The sequence below is a fragment of the Lissotriton helveticus genome, chromosome 8, assembly GCF_964261635.1.
Source record: "Lissotriton helveticus chromosome 8, aLisHel1.1, whole genome shotgun sequence".
Taxonomy (NCBI): Eukaryota; Metazoa; Chordata; class Amphibia; order Caudata; family Salamandridae; genus Lissotriton; species Lissotriton helveticus.
In genome coordinates, this window is record NC_136069.1 from 734,027,523 (window position 1) to 734,054,765 (window position 27,243).

General features: G+C 42.0%; 1 protein-coding gene across 1 annotated transcript in view; it reads right to left on the bottom strand.

The window, feature by feature from the left end:
* Window positions 1–27,243, bottom strand: part of COL4A2 (collagen type IV alpha 2 chain) — a 732,177-nt gene that overhangs the window by 229,199 nt on the left and 475,735 nt on the right. The window contains exons 23-26 of the mRNA XM_078657554.1: window positions 24,910–24,982; window positions 24,706–24,812; window positions 20,635–20,818; window positions 19,523–19,576 (exon numbers count right to left, since the gene is read on the bottom strand). Coding sequence (XP_078513680.1) covers window positions 19,523–19,576; window positions 20,635–20,818; window positions 24,706–24,812; window positions 24,910–24,982 — 418 coding nt within the window. The remainder of the gene's footprint in view (window positions 1–19,522; window positions 19,577–20,634; window positions 20,819–24,705; window positions 24,813–24,909; window positions 24,983–27,243) is intronic.

Sequence of the window (27,243 nt, forward strand, 5' to 3'; positions counted from 1 at the left end):
GTGAAACGCATCCTACTGCCCCGAGTTTTACTCCTCCATTGACCCCACAGATATTACATGACACAACTTTAAGAAGGATACTAGTGGAAAAAGAGCAAGAGGCTCTAACTAGACAAAGGACAGAAATAATTCAGAAAATCTCCCAGTTAAATACCAGTCCTGAGGCATTGACTATTCCAGTAACTATTGGACCGGTGGTCCCGTTATACGGAAATGGTCCGGGAAATCCGATTACTCCAGTTATGACCCCAGTCATGGCACCCCCGAGACAGGAACCGATAATCATAGATGATCAGTCCAGTGAGTGCGAGTCTAAAGTTGCGTTCTTGGACTTGCCAAACAAACCGACCGGAAAGGGATTGCAGAAGAGATATAACCCTTTTAATACAAAAGAAATTAAATTAGAGACAGCAACAGGTACTAGGAATGTCTCTCTGGTAACTCCGGATGAAATTGAGAGTTGGAGTCGTGAATTAGAAAAACAAACTCCACAAACGAAAACTTTGGACCTCTACAAGCTGAGGGTAGAAATAGAAGAATTAATGGCAGGGAATGTGGGGTTGGATCGATTGAACACTTACTCTTAAGAAGAATTGTCGTTCATATGTAAAAGCTTTACCAGGAACACCAGAGTGCTCCACGAAAAACTGACCGAAACAGCAGTTAGTATGGGGGTAGATATCTCAAAATCCAAGCCCTTACAGAAACCGTACAGAGCAGACTTCTCAGACAAAGATATAGAGCACCTGAATGTGGCGGGGAAAAAGCTGCAGATTAAAGAATTAATGGGGGTACTGCAGAAATGGGGAGATGTGGAAAGATGGAGAAGCAGGTGGGCGAAAAAGAGGGAAGAGGTTCGCTCCCGACAAGTGACTCCTGAATTTGCTTTAAGGGAGGTAGAAAAACCTGAGCAGTTATGCCCCATGCGCGAAGTTCCAGGAGGGAAATATGTGCATGTCCCCTGGTCTAGGCAGGATATTGTGTCCTTCACGAACGATTTTCCAAAATTACGAGAGAAACCAGTTGACTGGTACAGGCAGGTGGAGAGGTTCGTGAAGGTACAGAAATGTCTGTGGAAAGACCTGGATGGGTTTTTCGACATTGTGGTTCCGGTAGATTTGTGGACCCAGTGTAAAATAGCCATAGACTGGCCCAGTGAGGAGTACCCAAGAAATAAGGAAACAGGGGAGCCATCAAAGGATGTCATGCGAAAATATGAGCAGGTAATTCAGCATTTGAAAGAAAAGGTGCCCGCAAAAGAAACTGATTGGACAAAAATAGATAGAACAACACAGGAAAGGGACGAGACAGTGCACTCCTTCTATGAGAGGTTATTGCAGGTATTTAAAACATACAGTGGTATTGATAACATCGATTTGAAGGACATGACGCACTTTATTTACAGGCTTGTAAATGGTTTAAGACCTGAAATTTGTCAGTGGATAAAAGATAATAAAATCTGTTGGCATACTAAGAAAATGGATGAGGTCCTGCGGTACGCTAAGTACTGCGAGGACGAGATGGCAGAAAAGAAAAAGGCCCTTAAGGAAAAGGTGATGTGGGCTCAGGTGAAGCTCGCAGAACAGCAGGAAAAACAATTGAGTAACATGGTTAAGAATGCTGAGAACAAAAGTCCTGGGGGAGGGGGTGGAGGAAAGCCCCGGCCCAAATTTAGCAGGGAAGAGGCTATGAAGAAATTTCCCTGCCATCAGTGCGGCGAAATTGGACACTGGCGTAACGAGTGTCCCCAATTATTAGATGATAATGCAAAAACTCCTGATTTAACTCCACAGACGCAGAAAGAAAGACCAAGAAAGACTCAACCCCAGGTAAAAACAGTTCAGGTGTCTCGAGCACCCAAACAGGTATACAGGGGAAGACAGGCAGAGGGTGAGGAGATAGAAGTTTGGGAAAGCGGGGAGAACAGAAATACAGCAACTTCGCAGTATCTGCTAAATGATACCTTCCTTTGTAATGATCAGGACTGACGGGGCCTGAGAGGGGAGGACGAGGAGTGCGTACTTGGCGCTTCCTTGCCGGTAGACCAGTCTGGACCATATATTGAAGGAAAGGTTGACGGAAATGATGTCACCTTTCTGTTGGACACTGGCGCTACCCGTTGTACTGTAAGAACAGTGGACGTTCCAAACCTACCCCTCTCGGGAGAAAATATCCAAGTAGTGGGTGTATCTAATCAATTGATTAGTACTCCTGTTACCGAACCAATGGAGATTTCAATTGGAAATTTTAAACAGATGCATAGATTTGTCGTCTGTGACACCAGTCCAGTGAATCTACTGGGTCGTGATTTGCTGTGCAAAATGAACTGTACCATCTTTTGCACACCAAAAGGTGTTGAAATACAGACCCCAGATGAAGATGGCATTTATAAATTATTGTTACTTAGACCTGACTCAGAAATTAAAAGATTGACCCTGCAGGACTTGCCCCAAGAACTCCAGGAAACAGTAAAGCCAGAGGTGTGGGATTTCACTGGAAAAGATGTGGGGTTGATGAAAGATGTGGACCCCATACAGATAGCCATCAAGGACAATGCAGTATATCCTAACACTAGGCCCTACCGAATGAATGCTGAAGTGAAAGCAGGTGTCACTCTGGAAATACAAAAATTATTAGAAGGAGACATCATACAGGAAGTGATGAGCAGCCCATGCAACTCACCGATTATGGGCATCAAAAAGCCTAGTGGCAAGTATAGGGTAGTGCAAGACCTGAGAAAGGTTAACAAAATTGTAGTTCCTTGCTGCCCTATTGTCCCGAACCCTGCAGTGATATTGTACCAGATTCCTTGGGATACTGAATGGTTCACTGTGATTGATTTATGTCATGCATTCTTTTCGATACCCCTGCACCCCGACAGCAAATTTCTTTTCTCTTTTGCCTTCGAGGGTCACGTGTATTGTTGGAACCGGGTCCCTCAAGGGTATACAGAGAGCCCCTCTATCTTTAATCAGATCTTGAAAAAATGTCTAGAGACTTTGATCTTACCTGGGAACTCTGTGTTAGTGCAGTACATAGACGACCTTCTACTGGCGTCTAAAAGTCATAGGGACTGTGTAGTTGACACCATTGCCCTCCTAAATCATCTGTGTGAGAAAGGGCATAAAGTGGCCCCTGACAAACTACAGTTCTGTGCGAAATCAGTGAAATATCTAGGACACCAGATAGAAAAGGGTGTCAGAAAAGTCACATCAGAAAGAGTGAGAATAATTCAAAAGATGCAGTTGCCCCGTACTCAAAAAGATGTCAGAATGTTCCTGGGTGTATTAGGGTACTGCAGGCAGTGGATTCTGGGATTTGCAGCCTTAGCCAGGCCCTTGATAAAAATGACCACGAGAGGAATGCCAGATATTGTAGAGTGGGACGATGAAAGCCTAATGGCTTTCACAAGACTGAAAAACTGTCTGTGTACAGCCCCTGCGTTGGGAATGCCAGATTATTCCAAAGAATTTGCCTTATTCTGTGACACTCGCGATAATTGCGCATTGTCAGTCCTGACTCAAGAACATGGCACGACCAGAAGGCCTGTGGCCTATTTCTCTGCCACTTTGGACCCAGTAGCTGCTGGGTTACCAGGCTGTCTGAAAGCAGTAGCTGCTACCTGTGCAAGTTTAGAACAAAGTGAGTCCATTGTCATGGGACATCCTGTGACTGTGTATGTTTCGCATGGAGTAGTAATTCTATTGACCAGAACTAAAACGCAGTATCTCACCCCTAGTCGGTTGACTAAATACGAGAGGATTCTTGTGGGTGCAGCAAATGTAAGCATTGTTAGGTGCGGTATTCTGAACCCTGCCACTTTGCTCCCCGACCCCTTGGAAATGGAAGGTGGGGATGATGATGAACATGACTGCATTGACCTGACAGAGTTCAGTACTAAACCACGCCCAGACATAAAAGAAACGCCGTTGCCTGAACATGATAAAGAACTATTTGTGGATGGTTCCTGTCTAAGACATGAACTAGGAGGCCTGAGTGCTGCTTATGCAGTAGTCTCTTTTACAAAAATTGAAGAAGCAGGTTACCTATATAACATCAAGTCTGCACAAGTAGCCGAATTGATTGCTATGATAAAAGCTTGCAAAATTGGGAAGGACTTACGCATAACAGTGTATACTGACAGTCAGTACTGTTATGGAGTTGTGCATGACTTTGGCCAATTGTGGCTACAGAGGGAATTCATGACTTCCTCAGGTACTCCCATTCGGAATGCAAAGGTTGTTCATGACCTTTTAGAGGCCATCCAGTTGCCCAAAGAACTGGCAGTGGTAAAATGTGCTGCTCATAAAAAGAGCATGGACAAAGTATCACTGGGAAACGATTATGCTGATCGAGTGGCCCAATGGTGTGCCAAAGATCGGTATATTGTAAATCCAAAACGAGGGGGGCCAGGAACCAGCTGCCAGCTTCAGGTGTTTGAAGAAGTGCCTACATGGGATGAAGTGAGAGAGTGGCAGGAATCGGCTCCTTGGCAAGAAAGAGAGAAATGGAAGGAGGATGGGTGTAGACCGAGACGTGTGGATGGTGTGATTTTGGGCCCAACTGGTATGCCTGTGTTACCCCGACACTTGCTTGGCACAATGGCAAGATTAATACATGAAGGATCACACATTGGTAGGGATGCCATGATTCTGGTATTTAAACAGACTTGGTACAGTAAGAAGTTCAGGAAGGTAGCAGAGTCCCTCTGCCAGAGGTGCCTGTCATGTCAACAGATGAACCCAGGCAAGAGGACAATGGTTGAACTGAGCAAGATTGGGAGATCAGGGGGTCCCTTTGTAAGGATACAGATTGATTTCATCACCATGCCCCGTTGTGAAGGGAAACGATATGTCCTTGTCATTGTTTGCGTATTTTCAAAATGGGTAGAAGCTTACCCTACTCCCCAAAGTGACGCACTGACAGTAGCGAAGTGTTTACTAAAAGAACTGATACCTAGATTCGGAATACCATACATTATTGAATCAGATAAGGGTGGACATTTCCAGAATGAAATACTGGCTGAACTCTGTAAGGCCTTTGGAATAAGGCAGAAACTCCATTGTGCATACCACCCAGAGGCTTCTGGAATAGTGGAACAAGTAAATGGAACTATCAAAAACAGACTAGCAAAGCTGACAGATGCTACTGGCATGACCTGGGTGAAGGCCCTGCCTCTGGTCCTAATGGGACTGAGAAGTGTTCCTGACCGCAAGACAGGCCTAAGTCCCCATGAAATCATTATGGGAAGAGTGATGAGACAAGCATGGGTGCCAGGAAGCAAACTGTTGAGTATTACTGATGATTTGGTGCTTGAATACTGCAGAAGATTGGGTGACCAAGTGCGTTCTATCTCTCGCCAGATTGGAGACGACGGCATCCTCAATCCAACGACTCCTCTCCACAACTTGGTTCCAGGAGACTGGGTCAAAATAAAGAAGCACACTCGATCTAATTGTCTGGCACCAAGGTGGGGAAAGAAATGCCAAGTAATCCTGGTAACAACCACTGCAGTGAAGGTCGCAGGTGTTCCCCAGTGGATCCACGCTGGACACACCCAGAAGGTATTACCAGACAAAGAATTTGCAGAAGAAGGGCAACCAGCAGAGGACCCTGCAGGAGCCAGTCCAGAAGCAGCTGACAACGAGCAGCCCAGCACCAGTCAGGTTGCAGGAACAGCAGACGTTGGCCCAGGAGTAGTTGACTACGAACTGCCAAGAATCCAGCCTGCTGAAGAGGTCCAGGAAACTGAGCCAGGAGTAGCTGAAGACGAGCTGCCAAGCATATGGCCAGAAGAATGGATACCGATGATTGATCTGACCGAAGATCCTATCAGAACAAGAGAGCGACTTAGTGAAGGTAGAGAGTGGACTAGTCAGGAAAAGCAAGGCACAGGCGAAGAACCTCAGCCGCTTGAGATTCACATCAAAACTGAGGAAGGAGAAGGTCAGACAGGGACAGAGCAGGTGTTCGATACACCACCGCTAACACCTGATGCAGATAGAGGAGAGACTAGAAATAGCGTGATAGTTCGAGCAGAAGAAAATCAAGAGATCGAAGTGCTTGAACAGGATCAGAGAGGGTTAGAAGAACGGGTTCAGGAAACAGAAACAGAAACAAAGACAATCGAAAGCCAAAAACAAAATATTCCTGAACAAGGCCAGATTAGCAACCAGGCAGAAGAATTTGATGCTAGCCCTGGAACTAGCCAGATAGGGGAAGTAGAAGAAGAAAGTGGAGAAGAATTACCACAAGATAAAGAGAACAAGAGAATAAGAGAAGAAAGTGAAGTCCAAGTACCGACTAAGAGACTAAAGAAAAGAAACAACCTTGAGCCTAGGTTTGTAAAAAGATTGAGACTAAGGATAAAGACAGTGGAAGAAAAACGTGCAGAAGCAAGAAGAAGTGCTCGGATAGCAGAGCAAGAAGAAGACTCTTCCAAAAGAAGGAGTGAACGAATAAAAAGACAAAACAAAAAGTACAAGTCTCCTGAATGGACACTGGTTTTGGAAGAACTTGAAGATCTTGATATAACTGACGTGAGCGACGGAGAGCCCGTCCCTGAGTACTCAGCTGAAGAAGAAGACGAACCACCGTGAATTTGCACAAAGTAAGCTAGTTGTGTAAAGCCAAAAAGAGGGGTCGAGAAACTCCTTCTGAGCCAAAATGTCTGATTCAACAGTGAATGGTAGACCTAGTTGCAGCCGTTTTAAGACGTGTTGCAAGGTGTGTATATGTAGTGTAGTAGTACTGATAGTTATCTGGATAGGACTAACAATTTTCATTCCCTTTGCTGTAAGTAAAGATACTAACATTGTCCCTACTGAAGTTGTAAATACTGACAGTGAGGAGCTAACAACACAGAGTGTAGCAAGACATGAAAGAGCCCTGAGACAAACAAAACAAAACTTAGAAGCATCAGATGAGGGAGGACTACATTATCATGGAGTTAAGAACAAGACACACTTAAATGTTTTCGCAAACTTGTTAATACACTATGTAGAGACTATGGAAATTGAAGATTGCTATGTCTGCATGAAGCTACCTACTTCTGTGGCTGAAGGCGTGACATACCATCACCTGCCATTGACATATGGAATCTCCTGTAGCATTTTAGCTAGTTTATTTTACAAAAGAGGACCGTTACAGTACTATTACTCTAACAATGACGTGATCTTTTCTGAACTTCCTATACGTGGGAACTTGAATCCTGTACATACCAAAAGTGACACCATAAGATATATGGGAGACTACTTTCTGACTATAGGTAACATTGACATAGCAGACGCACACAGAAATAACTTGACTTGTTCTTTGCGTGAGCAGGAAAAGATGTTCCTGAACATGGCAGAGAAAAGAAGAATTAAAATTCAAAAGAAGGCTAATGACGAAAGTCAGAAAAAGCCAAAGTGGGCAGAGAACATGGAAGGCACCTCATCTGGTGGAGCGGGTCCTGCTCTGTTGCTGGATTTTGAAAAGAAAGGCAAGCTATGTCTTCACCGCGAGAAGACTAGCTATTATAATAATGTTTTCATTGGTTCCAGTGAATGCGAACATAATTACAAGGTAATTGGAGGTTGGGGTTTCAAAAATGGGTCAGAGCCTGTGTTTCCTGGAATTTATTATATTTGTGGGGACAAGGCTTATTTCAAATTGCCGGATCACTGGTATGGAAGCTGCTACTTTGGTATTGTCTTCCCGAAAATATACCATGTGAATGGGAAAGCTGGAAGCAATGAAGATACTAATGGCTTAGTGCGTAGTAAAAGAGAAAGTATTGGTGAAATTATGGGTAGTATTTTCAGTGCACTGATACCTGGAGTGGGAGTGGTTCTGAACACTCACAGAATTTGCAAATTGTCTACTATAGTAGATGTGCTGTCTACTGAAACAGCTCATGGATTTCTGCTGGTCAATACTGAAATGGTTGCGATCAGATCAATGGTTTTGCAGAATAGACTTGCTCTTGACACCTTATTAGCGAAAGAGGGCGGAGTCTGCCGGATGTTGAAGGCGCAACATTGTTGCACTTATATTCCGGATAAAAGTGTACAGATCAAAAGATATGTGAAAAACATTACTAAATTGGCAAAAGAACTCAAACCACTCGAGGTTGATAGTGCCTGGAAGAGACTGGTAGATGGTCTCTCAAATGTAGGTCATTGGCTTGCTAGCATAGGTAAAAGCTTATTGTTCAAAATTCTGATGCCAATTGGTATTATAGGTCTTATTATACTTTCCATTTTCTTGTGCTGTAAATACCGCAAGCGCACCAAAAAGCACGAGGTAAATGCAAGAGGAGTGAAACGAAGTGTGGATGAGATTGAATTAGAGGAAGTGAATGATCAGATATACAAAAAGGTGAAGACTTCTCACCCTACTAAAACTGAGAGAGAAAAGTTAGAACGGTTGCTGGAAGAGATAGAACTTTATAAAGTGTGAAAGAAAGTTGGCATCTGGTTCCATTATAATTTGTGATGATAGTAAATATCATCAAAGAGGGGATTGATGAAGCAAAGCTTCGCATATTTTGCGGCTTGCCGAAGTCAAGAACCTCGTTTATGTGTAATACGGTAACAAGTGTATGTTCTACTAACATTTATGTTTAGTTTGGATAAGGATCGTGAAGCTTGCACATGTGTTTTACTAAAATAATTTACTCGAGTCATCTAAAATGGCCGCCGCTTGTATTTAGTTACTGCGCATGCGTCAGCCACACTCACGTGTCCTGACGCGTCTGCAGAAGTGGAGGGAAAGTTATGCGCATGCGTAATTCATAGCTGTGCTTATCATGTGGTACTGCTCGTGCCACTGCTCTTGTGACTGTATCAATGTGGCTAACATTTAAACGCAATAAGTTTTATTTCTTGATGATGAGTTAAAAGTATAAATCCTGTGATGTGTTTTCATAATGACATTACTATGTATTAATTTGTTTTCGCTTACTTTTCATGTACCGCGGGGAATGGGGTTTTGTCTGTGCCGAGAACCATCTTGGAGGTCCCTCTGCGCCTGCGCGACTTGCCGAGGCATGACAGACCTTGACTGATGGAACACAGCCAGTTGGCAGTGATGAGCAAGATGCTCCTGAGAAACGACCCGAAAACTCGGCTGAACCAATCATATGTGCTCATAGAGCAACAATGTTAAAGTTACCATTGTATTTCTGCACCAGTTCTCATGAGAACCCCAATCTAGTTAGGCGGTACCCTATTATGCAAATGTAGGCTTGAAACACTATGTCGTGATTGGTGTGTTACCCAAATCCTACCTTAGGACCAATCGAAATTAAGGGATTCTGACACTTTGCAACATTGGGGGGTGGTACACTGTCCCCAAACTGTATATCTACCCTGGGTTCACCTAGTGAACCATCCGACTTGTCTGGTTTAGCTGACCTGTCACTGACCCAACGCACTCAATAGGTGACTGAAGATACAGAGCGCTGCGAAGCACTCTGTCCGAATTTGACCATAGACTGAGGTTCTACTGAACCTTAAAGTGCTGGCAAAGCACTTAGCTGGGAGTTCGCTGACCCAATCGGGGTCTTGATCGATAGCTGCAGAGCGGGTGGAGCGCAGGCGTTGCTTCCGAACTGTGGGTTCCGGTCCTGTCCTGAAGAGGGTCCTGTCCTGAGGGTTTGCTGTCCTGTCTTGAGGGTCCTGTCCTGACTCCTATTCCGAGGGTATCCTGTTCTGTCCTGGGTGTCCATTCTGCACCTGCTGTCCTTTGAGGGGTATCCTTCCTTGAGGGTTTCCTGTCCTTAACTGACCCGTGGCCAGGGTTTGGTTTCCACACCTTTCTAGGTAAATATTGCTCTGAAACTCTTAAATCTTGCACCTTCTGAATTTCTAACTTTTGCTTTAATAAAGTTCATCATTGCATATGTTATATTTTCCATGCCTTTCCGCAACTATTGAAAATCAATTACATATTTTTCAAAGGTTTGTTCCTATGTCTTCTCACTGGTTAAAAATTATATTTTGCATTGCAGTTTGTAATTTTCTGATATGGTCTAGAACTTCATTGCCTAGATTGTTCAAAGGCCCATTCACCTTAAGTGAAGCGTGTTACTCTTTATAGGCCCTCCCATAGGTATTCATGCATAAACTGTCCATGCTTAAACATTTCTGAGATTTTATAGTATTTTCCATCTGCATTTCATATTACATTTGAATGATTACCCTGTCATTATTTCTTATGCCTATATAATTTACGTTATCTTGGTTATTGATTGCCTTACTTTACTGTACCTCATGCAAGAAAATAATGAATTTTAGATAAACATTTTTAAAACTTCCAGTTGTCCGTGGTCATTTAAACAGTATTTGAATGTTATTGTTTGGGTTTGTATTTTGCTGCCTTTCTTTTACAGCTAGCTCCCTGATTCATTGTGGTCATTAGGTACCCGCATCGGTGGATGGTAAGTCGGGTGCATTGAAAATTATTAGCAGGGAACACACACACATCAACTTGGTAGAGCTCGTGAAGTCACCTGATTAATGTATATGGTGATTTGAAAGTATATGGGCCCTGAAGCCGGAAACGGCGAAAACTATTGGTCGGGTGGCCTCGCGCGCTCTATCAATAGATGTTCTGATGATGTTTCAGAGCTGACCTAACATTAAGGTTCAGGATCCGCAAAGAGGAAGGGGGGTCTCTAGTACGGCGAGCAGCCAGGGAGTTGTTCCGAGGGAGGGGCCACGGAGAATCAAGAGCCCACCCTTTACAAGGGCACTGGTAAGGGCCTCGTAACGGATGCACCGGTGGATGGATGCAACTAGGACTCACCTGACCGATAGAATACAGGCACTCCCGCGAGTATGTTAGCATGGCGGCGCAAGAATGGAACACTAGCCGTCAACCAGAATCCCGCGACGTCCAGCGCGTCCTTAGCGCGGACGTGCGCAGACGGGCAGGACTCTGGCACGACTCCGGCCACGCGAGGACATGCCCGCTGCGCGATCCCGCTGCGCTAGGGGAGGAGCATTAAGTAGGTGTTCCCAGGCGGCGCATGCGCACTCAAGCGCTAGCAGATAGACACGCCTCGCTCCACTCACCCCACTCCAAGATGGCGACCTACAACACAAAGGGCACCCACCCCAGGACCAGACCCGCCCAAACGGCGGTGCGGGGCTCAAATTATTGTGCAGGTAAGGGCGAAATTAAAAGCAGGGTCAAATGACCAGAAATAACACAAGATGTTTTAAAAACAGCAGTTTACTGCCAAAACGCGCTAAGCGCTCTCGCAGCGTCAGCTACCTTGTCAGGGGCCGGAAGCAAGGGGGACTCGCCTTAAGTAGGTGTTCCCAGGCGGCGCATGCGCACTCAAGCGCTAGCAGATAGACACGCCTCGCTCCACTCACCCCACTCCAAGATGGCGACCTACAACACAAAGGGCACCCACCCCAGGACCAGACCCGCCCAAACGGCGGTGCGGGGCTCAAATTATTGTGCAGGGAAGGGCGAAATTAAAAGCAGGGTCAAATGACCAGAAATAACACAAGATGTTTTAAAAACAGCAGTTTACTGCCAAAACGCGCTAAGCGCTCTCGCAGCGTCAGCTACCTTGTCAGGGGCCGGAAGCAAGGGGGACTCGCCTTAAGTAGGTGTTCCCAGGCGGCGCATGCGCACTCAAGCGCTAGCAGATAGACACGCCTCGCTCCACTCACCCCACTCCAAGATGGCGACCTACAACACAAAGGGCACCCACCCCAGGACCAGACCCGCCCAAACGGCGGTGCGGGGCTCAAATTATTGTGCAGGGAAGGGCGAAATTAAAAGCAGGGTCAAATGACCAGAAATAACACAAGATGTTTTAAAAACAGCAGTTTACTGCCAAAACGCGCTAAGCGCTCTCGCAGCGTCAGCTACCTTGTCAGGGGCCGGAAGCAAGGGGGACTCGCCTTAAGTAGGTGTTCCCAGGCGGCGCATGCGCACTCAAGCACTAGCAGATAGACACGCCTCGCTCCACTCACCCCACTCCAAGATGGCGACCTACAACACAAAGGGCACCCACCCCAGGACCAGACCCGCCCAAACGGCGGTGCGGGGCTCAAATTATTGTGCAGGTAAGGGCGAAATTAAAAGCAGGGTCAAATGACCAGAAATAACACAAGATGTTTTAAAAACAGCAGTTTACTGCCAAAACGCGCTAAGCGCTCTCGCAGCGTCAGCTACCTTGCTAAGTAAATATGCAAGTATGATCCATTGTTTGCATAAGTGAGTAGGATGACTTCATATGTGAATAGGATGCATGCTGTTGTTTAATGTCGATATACACGTATAAGTATTTTTGATAGTGTTCTATTGTTCATTGACAGCATGTATGAGTGAATCCATAGGTAAGTGGTTAGATGTGTGTATACATCTATGAATCACTGAGTGGATTTTTAGATACTTGTATTGCTTTGACAATGGATTTAAATATGATACTCTGTATTTTACAAAGAGTGATGAAAAATTGTAATAGTGTATGAAAAGGTGTATGTGATTGTCACGTGGATGATGCCATCAGTGATGTCATCAGTGATGTCATTTGAGCTGTCATCAGTGATGTCACTGACCATGTCATGAATGATTTAATATGTGACATCATCAGCAGTGGATTGCGGGTGCGCGAAATATAGTTAGTACAACTAACTATATAGGAGCAATTTCAATGGTTTTGTATGAGTAAAATGTCCAGCTAACTATAACACCACTAAAACTTATAGTTTTTTGAGTGAATTTGAAAGGTTTTTTAAAAGCTAATTCCTAACTATATAACTCCTGAAACCTATGGTTTTTTCAGTGAATTTCAAAGGTTTTTTAAATGCTAATTTCTAACTATATAAGGCCTGAAACCTATGGTTTTTTCAGTGAATTTCAAAGGTTTTTAAAATGCTAATTCCTAACTATATAAGGCCTGAAACCTATGGTTTTTTCAGTGAATTTGCAAGGTTTTTTTAAATGCTAATTCCTAACTATATAAGGCCTGAAACCTATGTTTTTTTCAGTGAATTTTAAAGGTTTTTTAAATGCTAATTTCTAACTATATAAGGCCTGAAACCTATGGTTTTTTCAGTGAATTCACAAGGTTTTTTAAATGCTAATTCCTAACTATATAAGATCTGAAACCTATGGTTTTTTCATTGAATTCGCAAGGTTTTTTAAATGCTAATTCTATTAGCGGATAACGTTTTTATATATTAAAACGTTTTTTAAATCTCAAATGCCTGCTTTGCTAACAGAGTTTTTAAGGACAGGCTCTTTTGTCTCTGGTGGCCATCTTGGGAGACTGCATATCAGAATTTTTTTAATGAAATATAAGAGGATTTGAGAAGTCACTCAAAATGGCAAAATGAACCCCCTCATTTTGTTCCTTTGCAAATTAAATGTTTTAAGTGTTAACACTTTATTCCAATCAAGATGACTTCAGGTGTGCCATACTTTTGTCATAAGTAAGACTGTTAGCGCTCTAGTTGTTCTTTAGAACACTCTGGGACATTCTGTCATTGGGCTATAGTTGGGCTACATCTGGCTGATATTTGGGCTACATTTGGTTTTTTTTGTCTCTGGTGGCCATCTTTGGGCTACATTGGGCTACATTTGGGCTCTAACATATATATAGCCCAATGTAGCCCAATATATATTTTTTTAAAGTTAACTTTCGTGAAAACCACTGGAGCATATATCTTGAGACATAGCAAAGGCACATCGGGCTACCAGTCCCTACAATTTTGCCAAGTTTGGTGGAAAACCATTCAGCCGTTCGGGCTAAAAGTGAGTCCAACCGCCCTATGGAAATTAACATGGGGAAAACACGTTTTGGGACCCCCCTTTTATCTCGGCCCCCGCTTGACGAATCCCCCCCAAACTTTCAGGGAAGGACCGGAGCGCCGTGAGGCAAAGTTAAGGAAAATCTCAGGAAGATTCCTCAACTGGCGCCTAAGTTATCTCGGCCCCCGCTTGACGAATCCCCCCCAAACTTTCAGGGAAGGACCGGAGCGCCGCGAGGCAAAGTTACGGAAAATTTCAGGAAGATTCCTCAACCGGTGCCACAGTTATTCCCAATAGAATGTTGCGATTTCCCTATGGAAAACAATCCTAACTATTTTTTAAATCTCAAATGCCTGCTTTGCTAACGGAGTTTTTAAGCACAGGCTCTTTTGTCTCTGGTGGCCATCTTGGGAGACTGCATATCAGAATTTTTTTAATGAAATATAAGAGGATTTGAGAAGTCACTCAAAATGTGCCCTAATTTTTCTTTCTTCAGCACTAATCATAATTTCTATGGCAAAATGAACCCCCTCATTTTGTTCCTTTGCAAATTAAATGTTTTAAGTGTTAACACTTTATTCCAATCAAGATGACTTCAGGTGTGCTATACTTTTGTCATAAGTAAGACTGTTAGCGCTCTAGTTGTTTCTTTAGAACACTCTGGGACATTCTGTCATTGGGCTATAGTTGGGCTACATCTGGCTGATATTTGGGCTACATTTGTTTTTTTTTGTCTCTGGTGGCCATCTTTGGGCTACATTGGGCTAAATTGGGCTACATTTGGGCTCTAACATATATATAGCCCAATGTAGCCCAATATATATTTTTTCAAAGTTAATTTTTGTAAAAACCACTGGAGCACATATCTTGAGACATAGCAAAGGCACATTGGGCTACCAGTCCGTACAATTTTGCCAAGTTTGGTGGAAAACCATTCAGCCGTTCGGGCTAAAAGTGAGTCCAACCGCCCTATGGAAATTAACATGGGGAAAACACGTTTTGGGACCCCCCTTTTATCTCGGCCCCCGCTTGACGAATACCCCCCAAACTTTCAGGGAAGGACCGGAGCGCCACGAGGCAAAGTTAAGAAAAATTTCAGGAAGATTCCTCAACCGGCGCCAAAGTTATTCCCAATAGAATGTTGCGATTTCCCTATGGAAAACAATCCTAACTATATATACCTACTGGCTATCGCCAGTAGGTAAAATATATATATATATATATATATATATATATATATATATATATATCTCGAAAACAAGAAGAAGCAAACTGCCGTCCCGGGTCCCCAGGAAAGCAGACAACTCCACGAATCCAGTATCCAGGCAAAGGTTTTTATTTAAGCAACGCTTAACAGAGAAAGAAAACTGACGCGTTTCGGGCGGGGTGCCCTTGATCACAGTCAATTTAAAAACCCCTCACACCTGAACTTTTAAACTGCGTGTGCATACCATGTGACACCTATAACCATGGAAGACATACTATTATTACATATATTTTGGCAAATGTTCGGGAAAAGGGGGAAACAAAGACACATAATGTTAACGTGGCTTAACATTGCCTGACACAAAAAGAAAATAATATCTGAATAAATTCAAAATATAATAGTGACACAAATTCTGGCCGCATAAATGCTAAATGTCACGTATTTCTAAAGGTTTTCAAGGGCACAAACAGTAAAAAAAAATTCTATCATTTATGTATACCGACAGTAAAGGAATAGATTGAATAAGGACAATACCATTATTACGTCACATACTAACCAAACTTTAACTCAATATGTTAACACAATTAATAATTAATATCTATGTGGGAATAAATATATACCCATAAAAATAAATGTCACTCATATATGTACATATAATTGTCGTCTATTTACTCTATATACAAACGACCATATCTCATATGTACATTTGTGTTGGAGATACTATGTTCAGTGGATGATATCTTGATACTCAATAAATACTGTACAAATATATACAAAAATATACATTAAAATCAAACAATTCCTGCCCTGTTTGTGTATAGGTGGGGACATCATTATGTAGTGATGGCAACCCCACCTGAATATGCTTGCTTCGGGGACATCAAACTAATGATGGCAGCCCCTATTTTCCCAAACAGCTCTCCTACGTCTAATAGTATATCTACCCCAACAAAAATAATGGGATTGTGTGCCCAACATCCAGTGAATAACATCATACAAAAATAAACATGAATAACCAAAATCATTGAATATTGTTTCACTTTGAATATGGTAGTTGTGCATACATCATACTCCAACATATAGTAATGGTAAATTTAATTCAAAGTTCAAACGCGAAATATATACATGGGGCGAAGTGAAGGAAAAGTAAGTCAACTTACTAAAAAACAGAAAAGGGGGTGTATGTAATAATTAATTTTGTTTGGTAAATCAATATGGTAACCTAAGAGGGGAGGCGGACTCCACTGATAAGCTTTTAGGCAAAAGGATATATATAGTGCCTACTAATACCAGATGTCACGTTAAGGCTAATATATACATAGTAAAGTGACTTTATAGGAAATTATATAGGTCCTCAGTGGTATTCAACCCGTTCGGGACCTTAGTATCTAGCTCTAATATCATTCTGGATTCCAGTTGGCGAAGTAACTTGTCTCTGTCTCCTCCTCTACGAGGACGAGGCACAGAGGTAAGAACATAGTAGCTGAGACTTTCCAAATTATTATTGTGGACACTTTTAAAATGTCTCGCCACCGGGTAGGCATTGTCGTTGTTTACAATTGCTCGGAGATGCTGTAAAATCCTGACGTGCACCGCAAGCCGAGTACTCCCAACGTACCTCAGGCCGCAAGTACACGTCAGGACATACACAGCAAACTCCGTTCTGCAATCGTATTTGCCTTTGATTTTGACAGGCGTGGGACTGAAAGGAGTCATGTAGGTGCTGGTGTTTACACCAAACCTACACGCCCGACAACTCGAGCATTTAAAAAAGCCCTGGTGTTGCGGGAACCAAGTTTTCGGTTTGAGGATTTCGGGAAACGCATTGGTAACATGATTGCGGAGGGTCGGCCCTCTCCTGAAAGTGATTCTAGGGTTATCAGGGAGGTCAGATGCTATCACATTGTCTGTTTGTAGGATCGGCCAGCTTTTGGTAAGGATTGATCTAATTTTCCTGTTCTGGCAACTATACGGTGTGATGAATCTTAATCCAGACTCTTCAGAACTTGTTTCGGTGGTTGTATTAACACTGTTCTGCTGTAGAAGGCATTCCTTGGATTTTTCATTAACCTTTTGAACTGCCCTCTTTAAAGTGTCAGCATGATACCCTCTCCTCCTGAATCTGCTAAGTGCTTCATTAGTGCATCTCTCCAATTCATCCTCACTGCTGCAAATTCTTTTTAAACGGAGCAGTTCTCCATAGGGGATGTTTTCTATTGTGTGCTGCGGATGAGAACTGCTGGCATGCAGAGTTGCATTGCCAGCAGTAGTCTTTCTATGAAGGGTAGTTGCAATTTTGCCAGATTTGTGATATACCCTTACATCTAGAAAATCAACTGATTGTTCACTGATATGATGAGTGAATTTCAAATTATAATCATTGTTATTTAGTTGATCAATAAACGCAAGTGCACTGGAAACATCTCCCCTCCAAATTAAAAAAACATCATCTATGAATCTTACCCACATCTGGACATGTTCTTTAAAAATCTCTTGAAGTGTTCCCATAAGGACCTGCCTCTCCCAAAACCCCACATGCAGACATGCGTAGCTCGGGGAGAAGCATGCCCCCATCGCCACCCCTCTCCGCTGCAGGTATATTTCCTTGCCAAACATGAAGAAATTGTGGTTGAGACTCCATGCTGTCAATGAGATGAGCATTTTACTGTGGTTGTAACAGTCAACCGGCCTTGTCCCTAAAAAGAACTCCATGGCCTTCAAAACTTTCTGATGTTCAATGCTCGTATACAGAGCCTCAATGTCTAGCGTAATTAGCAGTGAGTTGTCTGTCCAGGTGGTATTGTGGATTTTATTCAAAAAATGTCCCGTATCTTTAATATATGTAGGTAATTTCACCACCAAAGGTTGCAGGAAATAGTCAATATACTGAGCAAGGTGTTCACCCATACTGTCTATAGCTGATATAATTGGTCTTCCCGGTATGGGTGTTACTTCCTTGTGGACTTTGGGTATTAGATAAAAACGTGCCATGCAGGGTAATTCGACATGCAGGAATTTAAATTCTTGAATGGAGATTAAACCCTCCCTTTTGTACTGAAGGAGAAGTTTTCTCAATTTGTCCCTTGCTTTGTCGTACATTTTAACATCAGCTTTTGTATAACATGATGAATCTGATAGCTGTTTAGTGGCTTCAGCAATATATTGTTCCTGTGGCCATATAACAATATTGCCGCCCTTGTCGGAGCTGCACACTATATTGCGATAGTCGTTTTTTAATCTAGATACAAAGTCCCAGTATTGTTTTTCCTTATCATGTTTGATCCTGCCACGATGTTTGATCTGGTGGTGTAATTTCTTCAAATCTGATATTACCACATCATGAAATTAATCTATTGCATCTTTAGGCATGATGGGCATAAATGTAGATGATGGTTTAAATGGGCTTGATCCTGCTCCCGTCTGTGGAATTTCAGCAGATCTTAGTTCTTCCTGAGTCGATATGTTGTCATCCATGTCATTCGTACCTTGATCCAACTGGCACAGAGTGAGTAAACCTCTTACGTCACTAGCTTGGAGATTAGAAGTAGTCGGTGTAGCTGAGTCTGATTCCGTTGTGCAAGTATTCTGCTTGATTTTAAAGAATTTGGACAACTTGAGCTTTCGAATATAGCGGAATATATCTATTCTTGTGGTTGAATAATTGAAGTCCGTCAAAGGACAGTAAGTTAACCCAAGACTGAGTAATTGCTGTTCCGCTATCGTCAAAGTTTGGGATGAGAGATTAATTATTGTTTTTTCATTTGATTTTTCTTCTTGTGCCAGAATTTTTTCTTTTTGTTGTTGTTTCTTGCATCTATTTTTTCGGCGTCGCTCTTTCCTGCGCCGCTTGATTCTGGCCCTTTTTTCTGCTGCTGTTGCTGCTTGCGTGGGCGCAAGGTTTGCAGTCGGGCGTTGACTAAAAAATCAATTTCTTCGCCCAAATCAAGAACCATTAAGGGCTCATCCCCATCTTCACCCGTTGTTGAATTATCGCTGTCATATATATATATATATATACATATATATATATATATATATATATATATATATATCAGCATTGCAATATACTTTTCACTCCAATATAACCCAGCCAACAGAGAAAGTGTCAGCAGCCTTTTTTGCTACAACTTTATGTAAGAGCTTTTCTTTGGAATTGTCAACATAAATTGTTAAAAAAGCACAATTGTAACCCAAACGTAGGACTGTTGTGAAGAGATATATGGTAGCTATCAGATATTTAGTTGTCAAGCTTTATCAAGTTGTATGCCACATTATTGTTGTAAAAAGTATCAGCATGCAGAAATATTGATTCCAAAATATATTACCACTACATTGTCTCGATAGATAGATTTACTATTACTTGACGATAAAGAAGTAGTTGATATTACACAGTCACTATTTTTACAGGTTGTATCACAATATTGTGAGTCCCACTTTCCAAGCCCCATCTTTTGTCAAGTTGCTATAGGTCAACGGGAAGCTATCATAAATGAAGCAGGCAAAATTCTAAAACAATACATTTAACAAGATGCAATTTCTGTATATGTACTGTACCTGCTCCGAGTATGACATTCTGTTGGTCATCATTTTCATCACAGCTGGGATCTCCTTTTATTGTGAAACACAGTAAAGAAAAACATAGATCAACATGCTGTTTCCACATGACCACCAGCAATGTTATATCACAATATGGTTTGTCATTTCCTTGTTTGTCCATCACCTTGTTGCCCATATTTTGGCACATTCATTTCCATTATGCTCAACCGTTATAGCTAATAAGACAATTCCTGATAGACTATCGGACATCATAACCTCACTTTACGAGAGTGAAAAGAAATCTTTCTGAGAATTGTAAAGAGATAGAAAAGGTTTTTATTATTTTTCTAGTTTTTTTTCCAACATTTTGAAAAACAGGATGAAACATTTTAACTGAGAAAGACCGAGGGGCAGATTTACAAGCCCCTTGCGCCACTTTTGCGTCATTTTTAACATGGGAAAAATGACGCAAAAGCGGCACAAGGGGCTTGTAAATCTGCCCCTGAGATCGTAAGGGAGTTTGTAAGGAGCTTTAGTAAATCATGTATTCATTTGCATATTAACAGCCTCATTTATAGGAACTAAAAACCCACCAATTTCTGGAGGAAACTCAAAATACAGAGTAGAATCCACTGGCTAAATTTCTTCTACCGTAGGAAGCGATAGTTTATCAAAAACTTTACTCCACGGGGTTTGAGTAAAGTCTGAGTGGTATCTCAGCAGAGTGAAGAGTGACAGGAAAGTGGTGGGCCCTCTAAATACATACTCTCATATTCTTCCATGTAGCCATTAGGGTTTTTGTGTTTGAGGAGCAATATACCCCAGGGGTCTCTGTTCTCTCAGGAGCCATTGCATGGACCATTATGCCAGTCAGCCATTGGTGATCCTAGAAGCACTATTATTTACCTCTATCCCACATCTACCGCTCTATTAAATAGCAGAGTTGCACTACCTGATCACAGCTTTACCCTACCTCTGAGTCATCTGCCTTGAAATCCACATGTTTCCCAGCCCAAATAAAATCATCCACTGGACCCTGTAGTAGGTATTTCAAGTTGGCAGGCAGCCATATAACTGTGCCACAGAAATAACTGGTGGTGGTATAATGACCAAACACATCTTTGTCATACCTTTTTGACCAGGGGGACCTGGAAGCCCTGGAAATCCATTAACTCCCGGATCACCTGGAAGACCGCGTATTCCTTTTTGGCCTGGATATCCAGGACCCGGTTGACCAAGTTCTCCTTCAATACCTTTGTAGCCGTTTGGTCCTGGGAAACCGGGATCACCAAGAGCGCCTGGAATTCCATCACCCTATGATAAAGTGTTATGCTTCGATTATTTATTTAGAAAAATTAAAATTAGACAGAGGGTTTGAAATTCATAATGGAAAAAGTCACATATTTTGACTACTCACCTAACTAATATGGACTAAAAGGCACAAAAATGGATGAATTGCAATAGTCATTTGCAAGTCAGAATGGACCACGAAAATGCAGAAATCTTGAGATTCTTGGTAGAGTACATAAACAATACCCAAATGATCAGAAATATATATAATAGTAAAATAAACCCCACTGCTCACCTTCATTCAATCTTTCGAACAGCAACCTTTCCCAGACCCTGATTCACAATCTTGTAGTGCTTATTCTCATTGACACCTTTGCTCTTGACAGGAGAGTGTGCTTCTTATATTATTTTATTCTTTGTAGGCCATAACTCCCTCTGTCATACTAAATGACTTGACATTTTTCTCTGCGTTTGAATAAGTTGAATCTTTCCCTTAGGTTACTGGATATTGGGGTACAAGCATCAAGATAAGGAATTGCGATTCCTTAATAGCGATTTTTAAGGAAACACTATTTAGGAGTTGCAATTCCTTATGCCTGTAGGAATCGCAAAATAAATAGCGATTCCTTTAGGGAATGCAGGCCTAGAGGCCTATAGGAATGAATGGGAAAGCATTCGCAATTTGTGATTACCAAATAGGTAATGGCAAATTGCGAATGCAATTGCAAGGGTGCCAGGGGGCCTAAGTACCCCTAAAAAAGGTAAGTGTGCACATTTGGCGCACACACATTCCCTAAGAGCATGTGTATGCGCCACATGGCACTTTGAAAAATGCAATTTTATGCATTTTTCTAAGGATTTGCAATTACCATCAATTTGCAAATCCTTAATGCAAAGTCGCATTTTTAAAATGCTCTATGCATTGCATTTAAGGAATCGCAAATTGCAATTCCCTAAATGGATTCGCAAAATAGGTAATTGCAAAAATTGTGATTACCTTTTTTGCAAATGCATTTACGTTTGATGCATCGGAAATTGCCTTTTCCGGTAAATCCGCCTGTTTGCAACCGATAAAAAGCTTGATCATTGTGCCCCATTGTGATGTTCCAGATGACCCTGTACTGTCAGCCTCATTTTATCACAAAACTTTTTACATGCTAGCATTTATACAAAAAGCTATTTTTTATCATTGTATCTACTTATTTAATGCAAATGTGTGTTTTCTGTGGCTGACGCATCACAGGTCTCTGACTGAAGATTGTTCAATATACCATACTACCTGCATATACATCTGAAGACATTGAAAGAGACACGATGCTTCATTGATGTGTTTTATAAGTCATCAGTGACCATATTTTGGGCCATATGTATCAAGATACCCATTTGCGATTCTCAAATAGCGATTTTTAAGAAATCGCTATTTGAGAATTGCAAATGGGTATGTATGTACAAAAATTGCATTTTTTTGCGATTCCTTAGAATTTCTTATTTGCGATTAGCAAATTGCGAATCGCAATTAAGGAATACTTTCCCATTTATTTCTATGGGCCAGGAGGCCCATAGGAATGAATGGGAAGTTATTCTCAATTTGCGATTCGCAATTTGCTAATCGCAAATTGAGAATAATTTCAAGGGTGCAGGGGTGTCCAAAGGACACCCTGTTGCACCCCTGAAATATGCATGGGTGCACATGTGGCGCACATACATGCCCTAAGGGCATGTATGTGCGTCACATGGAACTTTGAAAAATGCACAAATTTGCATTTTTCAAGGAATTCGCAACTTACCACCAACTAGAAGTTGGTGGTAATTTGCGATTCCTTAAGGGCATTTTGCTAAAAAATTTTGCTACATACATTGCATTTATGGAATCGCAAAATTTGCGATTCCTTAAATGCAATTGCAAAATAAGGAATCGCAAATTTTGCGATTCCTTATTTTGCACCAGTTTTGCTTCATACATTCCATTTAGCAAATTCGCATTCGCAAAGGCCGAAATTCTGCGAATTTCGGCCTTTGCGATTGCGAATTTGCATGATACATATGGCCCTTTGTTACAAGTCTGAAAAAGTCCATTCTGAGGTTACTTTTTTAGATTTGAATTAATACACTATAATTTATACTATGAATGTATCTCAAAATAGAATTCCAGCATTACCGTTCTAATTTTTATAGTATTTGCTCCTCAAGTGGATTTAGGGCAGCAAGTAGAGAGTGAGGAGATGGGTTGGAGCTCCTCTCTCTCGGTGCTCTACCAGAAATATAATTTTTGTCTTACATGCTTCTTCTCAGCTACTGCATAATACCACAAATTATTGCCAAATTCCTTCTCTTGGGTCTTTAAATTTTAATGAAGTTAGCGCCCTCTTCTGTTAGTACTCTTTTCGATGTGAGAAGATTAGACAGGTTCAGACTGGCAATAGAAACTCATTTTTACGATCTATGCACAATTACACATTTTTGGAGATTTGCAAAATCCAGTGAGAGTACACCTGAATATGATGGCAAATCATACATTTCCTGGTGTAGTCAAAGTCTATGTTGTGTGCTTCAGCTGGCTGTCCACTTGGGGGACACATTCAAAGAGCATGCATGTCAGAAATGTGGAAAAGCAATTTTTCTGAATATTGTTTTTCTCCACTAGGATAAAATGTTCCCCTTGCAAAAAGTATTGCACTTAAACCTCTTGAAATATGCAAATTTTACCCACCCCTTTCCTGTCTTGCAAAAGGACTTCCTTCTGCTGTTCGCAGCAGGAACTTTAAATGGTGGGAAACAGTGAAACATCTTTGTGGATATCCACAAATGTAGACGCGTGCTGGTTTTTACAGCGTGTTGCCTCAAAGACCCACTTTTGACCCAACAGAGATTTACTACAACGGGCAAGCTAAAGAAATATATGTTGTCCTCAGGAGTAAACCTGATCTGTGGGTGGAAATATCTGCTAATATGGATAGCGTGAAACAAGATCACAGAATTTCCCTCCGCATAAGTCTTTTTTGTACACTTAAGTGTAATATATGTGCACACAAGGTTTGTGCATCCATCAGGATATTTGTGGTCTGGGTTCAATGGTGGGTGGGGCTGTTCGTGCATCAATAAGGTACTGGAGGGCTTAAAGATGGAGCCGCTTGGAGCTGCAGGTAAACCCGAGTAGGGGGAAATGAGGATGGGAGGAAAGGAGCATGCATTCCATATAGTCTTCCTCTACTCTCCCTTTTATGCCCCATTTGTGCTCAATAGTGGGCGCCTTTATGAGCAATAGAACAAGGCAATTGTTGAGGATCTGGATTTTATGGGTAGGGCTTTGCCTATCCTAGGGTGTAATAACAAATAAGGGATTTATACGGAGAATGCTAGAGAACTGCCATAAAAGAAATGCTGCTAGAGTGGGGAGTAATTTGGTCAAGGGCCAGGCCTGAACACCCACACACACACACCAGCACAAACCAGTACACACAGAGCAGATAACTGTGGGTGTCTTTCCTTTTAGACCTTGAGGCATGCTTCTGACTTTCTAGCTTGACCAGGCTGTATTTTAGAATATCATATACAGAAATATTATCTGACATAAATATCATGTTCTAAATGCCATTCACAAAAATGTCATCCAGTTGGTTGTTGATTTTCTATTATTAACTCTAGAGAGGATGTTTATGCCAAGCTTTATTCTGACAACAATATTCTGGTACAACACCCCTGGTTTAATTATCTCTAACTTCTGGGGAGCTATTTTGTGCTGGCTGGTACCTTATTCATAATGCTATGGTGTTCACATTACTTATGAGCATGTTGCTTAGAACTATATATTGAATTTACAGTTGCCTAGGTTAATCTCTTGGGGTGCAAACTTAGCTGAAATGTATCCCCAAAGAACATACCTTTTTAGGGCACCCATTTCTCTTACTTACCGGAGCCCCTGCTGGCCCAGGAAAACCATCTAAGCCGTCCTGCCCATTTGCACCATGCTGACCGTCAGCACCAGGTACGCCAGGCCCGCCTCGCTCTCCCTTTGCACCTGGGTAGTATTTGATTAAAAAAATTATATTCATTAATATTATTCCACAGAGAAAGCGGTTGATTCCTGTAACAGGATGAAAAGGAATTTTTCTTGCCTTTGGTGTTAATAAACAAAGAATCTCCTTTGTGTCCTTTTCGTCCTGAAGGCCCAGGTACACCAGAACGTCCCTAATTAGAGATAAAAAATATCAAATAAATACATTCATGAATCACATAATTTTTTTAAAGTTTACACAGACGTTACAATTCAAATATTCATACGTGTCAAACAAAGTAAAATAAACACGCTTATTAAAATAAACAATAATATATTCTCAATCAAATACGGACACAGACATGCACAAAATGTATAAAAATGTTTTTGTTTCTCTTGAGCCGCGCTCTCGATAAAAGATGGCTAACTCTAATTAACAGGTTTCGATCCCAGTAGTACCCCAACAGTTCTTCTTCTTCTCTTCCGTATAGAAAACAACAACTACTGCTTCCATAAGTAGGAGTACAGGGTGCAGGTCCCTGCTGGTGAATAATTGATGGTACAAAAGGGGGTGGTGGGGGTGGTACAAAAGGGGGTGCAAAAGGGGGTGGTGATGGACGGAGCATTTGAACCAATCAAACACTCACACCCAGTCAAAAGATCTGGGTTTGATCCATCACCGTTCTTTAGCCCACTCTGCCACCCCAGTTCAGACATGGCCATTTGCAAATCAGTCTGACCCTGTGCCTCATGGGAACAGTCCAGCCCGAACTGCCAAGCCATGCCTTCCCTGGACCGGAAACAAGCTTCCGAGGACCGGTTTCTGGCATTACAGCCGTCTTCAGCCCGGCTTGCTTGAATCCAGTGGCAAAGTGAGCAAGGGACTCACGTCTGAGCATACCCTGCCACACTTATGGCGGCCAAAGCGGTACAAAAGGGGGTGGCGATGGACCTTGGTGGAAGACAAATCCTTACTCAACTAATGGCTGAAGACCTGCTCGTGATTGTGGTCATGCTATTTACCATTTATTGCTGTGAAAATAGATGTAACAAATGGTGAGGCAAATGTCATTCGTATGCAAATGGAAACTTTCGCACACCCGGATTCTGAGTTGTGTGGTAATTATTGTGCAGTTTCCCCTAGGCACGTCTCGCCAAGAAAAAACTGATGAAAATTGGCTGGGGAAAATGCCCCTCATCTTCCTCAACAGCGGTAATAAACAGCATATTACACTGAGTGGATCTACACAGATGGGTTATGCCAAGCTGTTTTTTTATGTGCAGTGGTAATAGACAAATGTATGTCCTTAGAATAAGAACACAGTGGGTTAAAGATTTGCAGTAAGAAACACATATTTAATCTCTCTGGCATTGTGAGCATGAAACTAGCTGTTTTTTAAAGTTTGACATAGAATCTTGGGGGCTGTTAGCAGAGACATTTCAAGTGTGTTAAGTGGTAATATGGTAATAATGTTCATTTTGACGTTTGCACTGCTGTAATACATGCTTGAGTGCTAGTTTGTTAGAATAAGTGAGTGAAGGCAATCTGCATTTTCACATGGAGCACATGCACACACAAAGTAGTCAAAGTAGTTCTCCTAATGCTGGAAGCACTATGGAAATGTGTGCTTTTTGAGCCCCAAAAAAGTTCTGTGAGTAGGAATTTTTATATCGGTGAGGCCCACCAGTTCCCCGGACAAAGAAGTTTTGCAAAAGCAATGATGAAAAAAAACCAAGCATTGGCAAAGTCAAAAGTCTGGTAAACAAAGACACACGTATTGGCTTTAGGGATGCTTGGCATACATTAGAGGGAATTCGTTAGGAAACTTGTCACAGCCATTCATTTCAGTTTGAAGCTTTAAGTGAACTAGATTATGCTCCCTTTTGCTTTCTACCTGGGAATTTGGAGCAGGCTGGAAGGTCACCAATGTTTCCCTTATGTGGTTACAAAAGGGAATCAGTGGCACATTTAGGAGAATATTCACAAGGAAGTGGCGGAGAGAGGCGTTATCCTTCTTGGCTTAACTCCTCTCTCTGCCTCTTTGGAAACGCATGGCTGCACCTTATTCACAAGGATATGGTGCAGCCTTGCGTTTCCCCCTGCGATGGTGCTAAGTTTAACAACTTAGTGCCAACGCAGGCACCCTTGCACCAGAGTGCAAGTGTGTCTGTGTGCAGGGGAGGATTGTTTATGTGTAGGAAGATGTCCCTTCATGTACATGAACAATCCTAAATGCAATTCTGTCACACTCTTGTGTACTGCTTTATGTACCAATTTTTGTTGGTCTTGCGGCTAGGGAACAGGCCTAATAGGCATACTTCGATCGTGAAGAGGATAGTGCATTCAAGGACCCTATGTAACAGGCTCTGTAACTTGGTGCCAATAGTCAGATAAAGCCGGACGATCCCACATCATGTGTTTAAAATCTGCGTCTAGGATTGCACATCGTGAGCA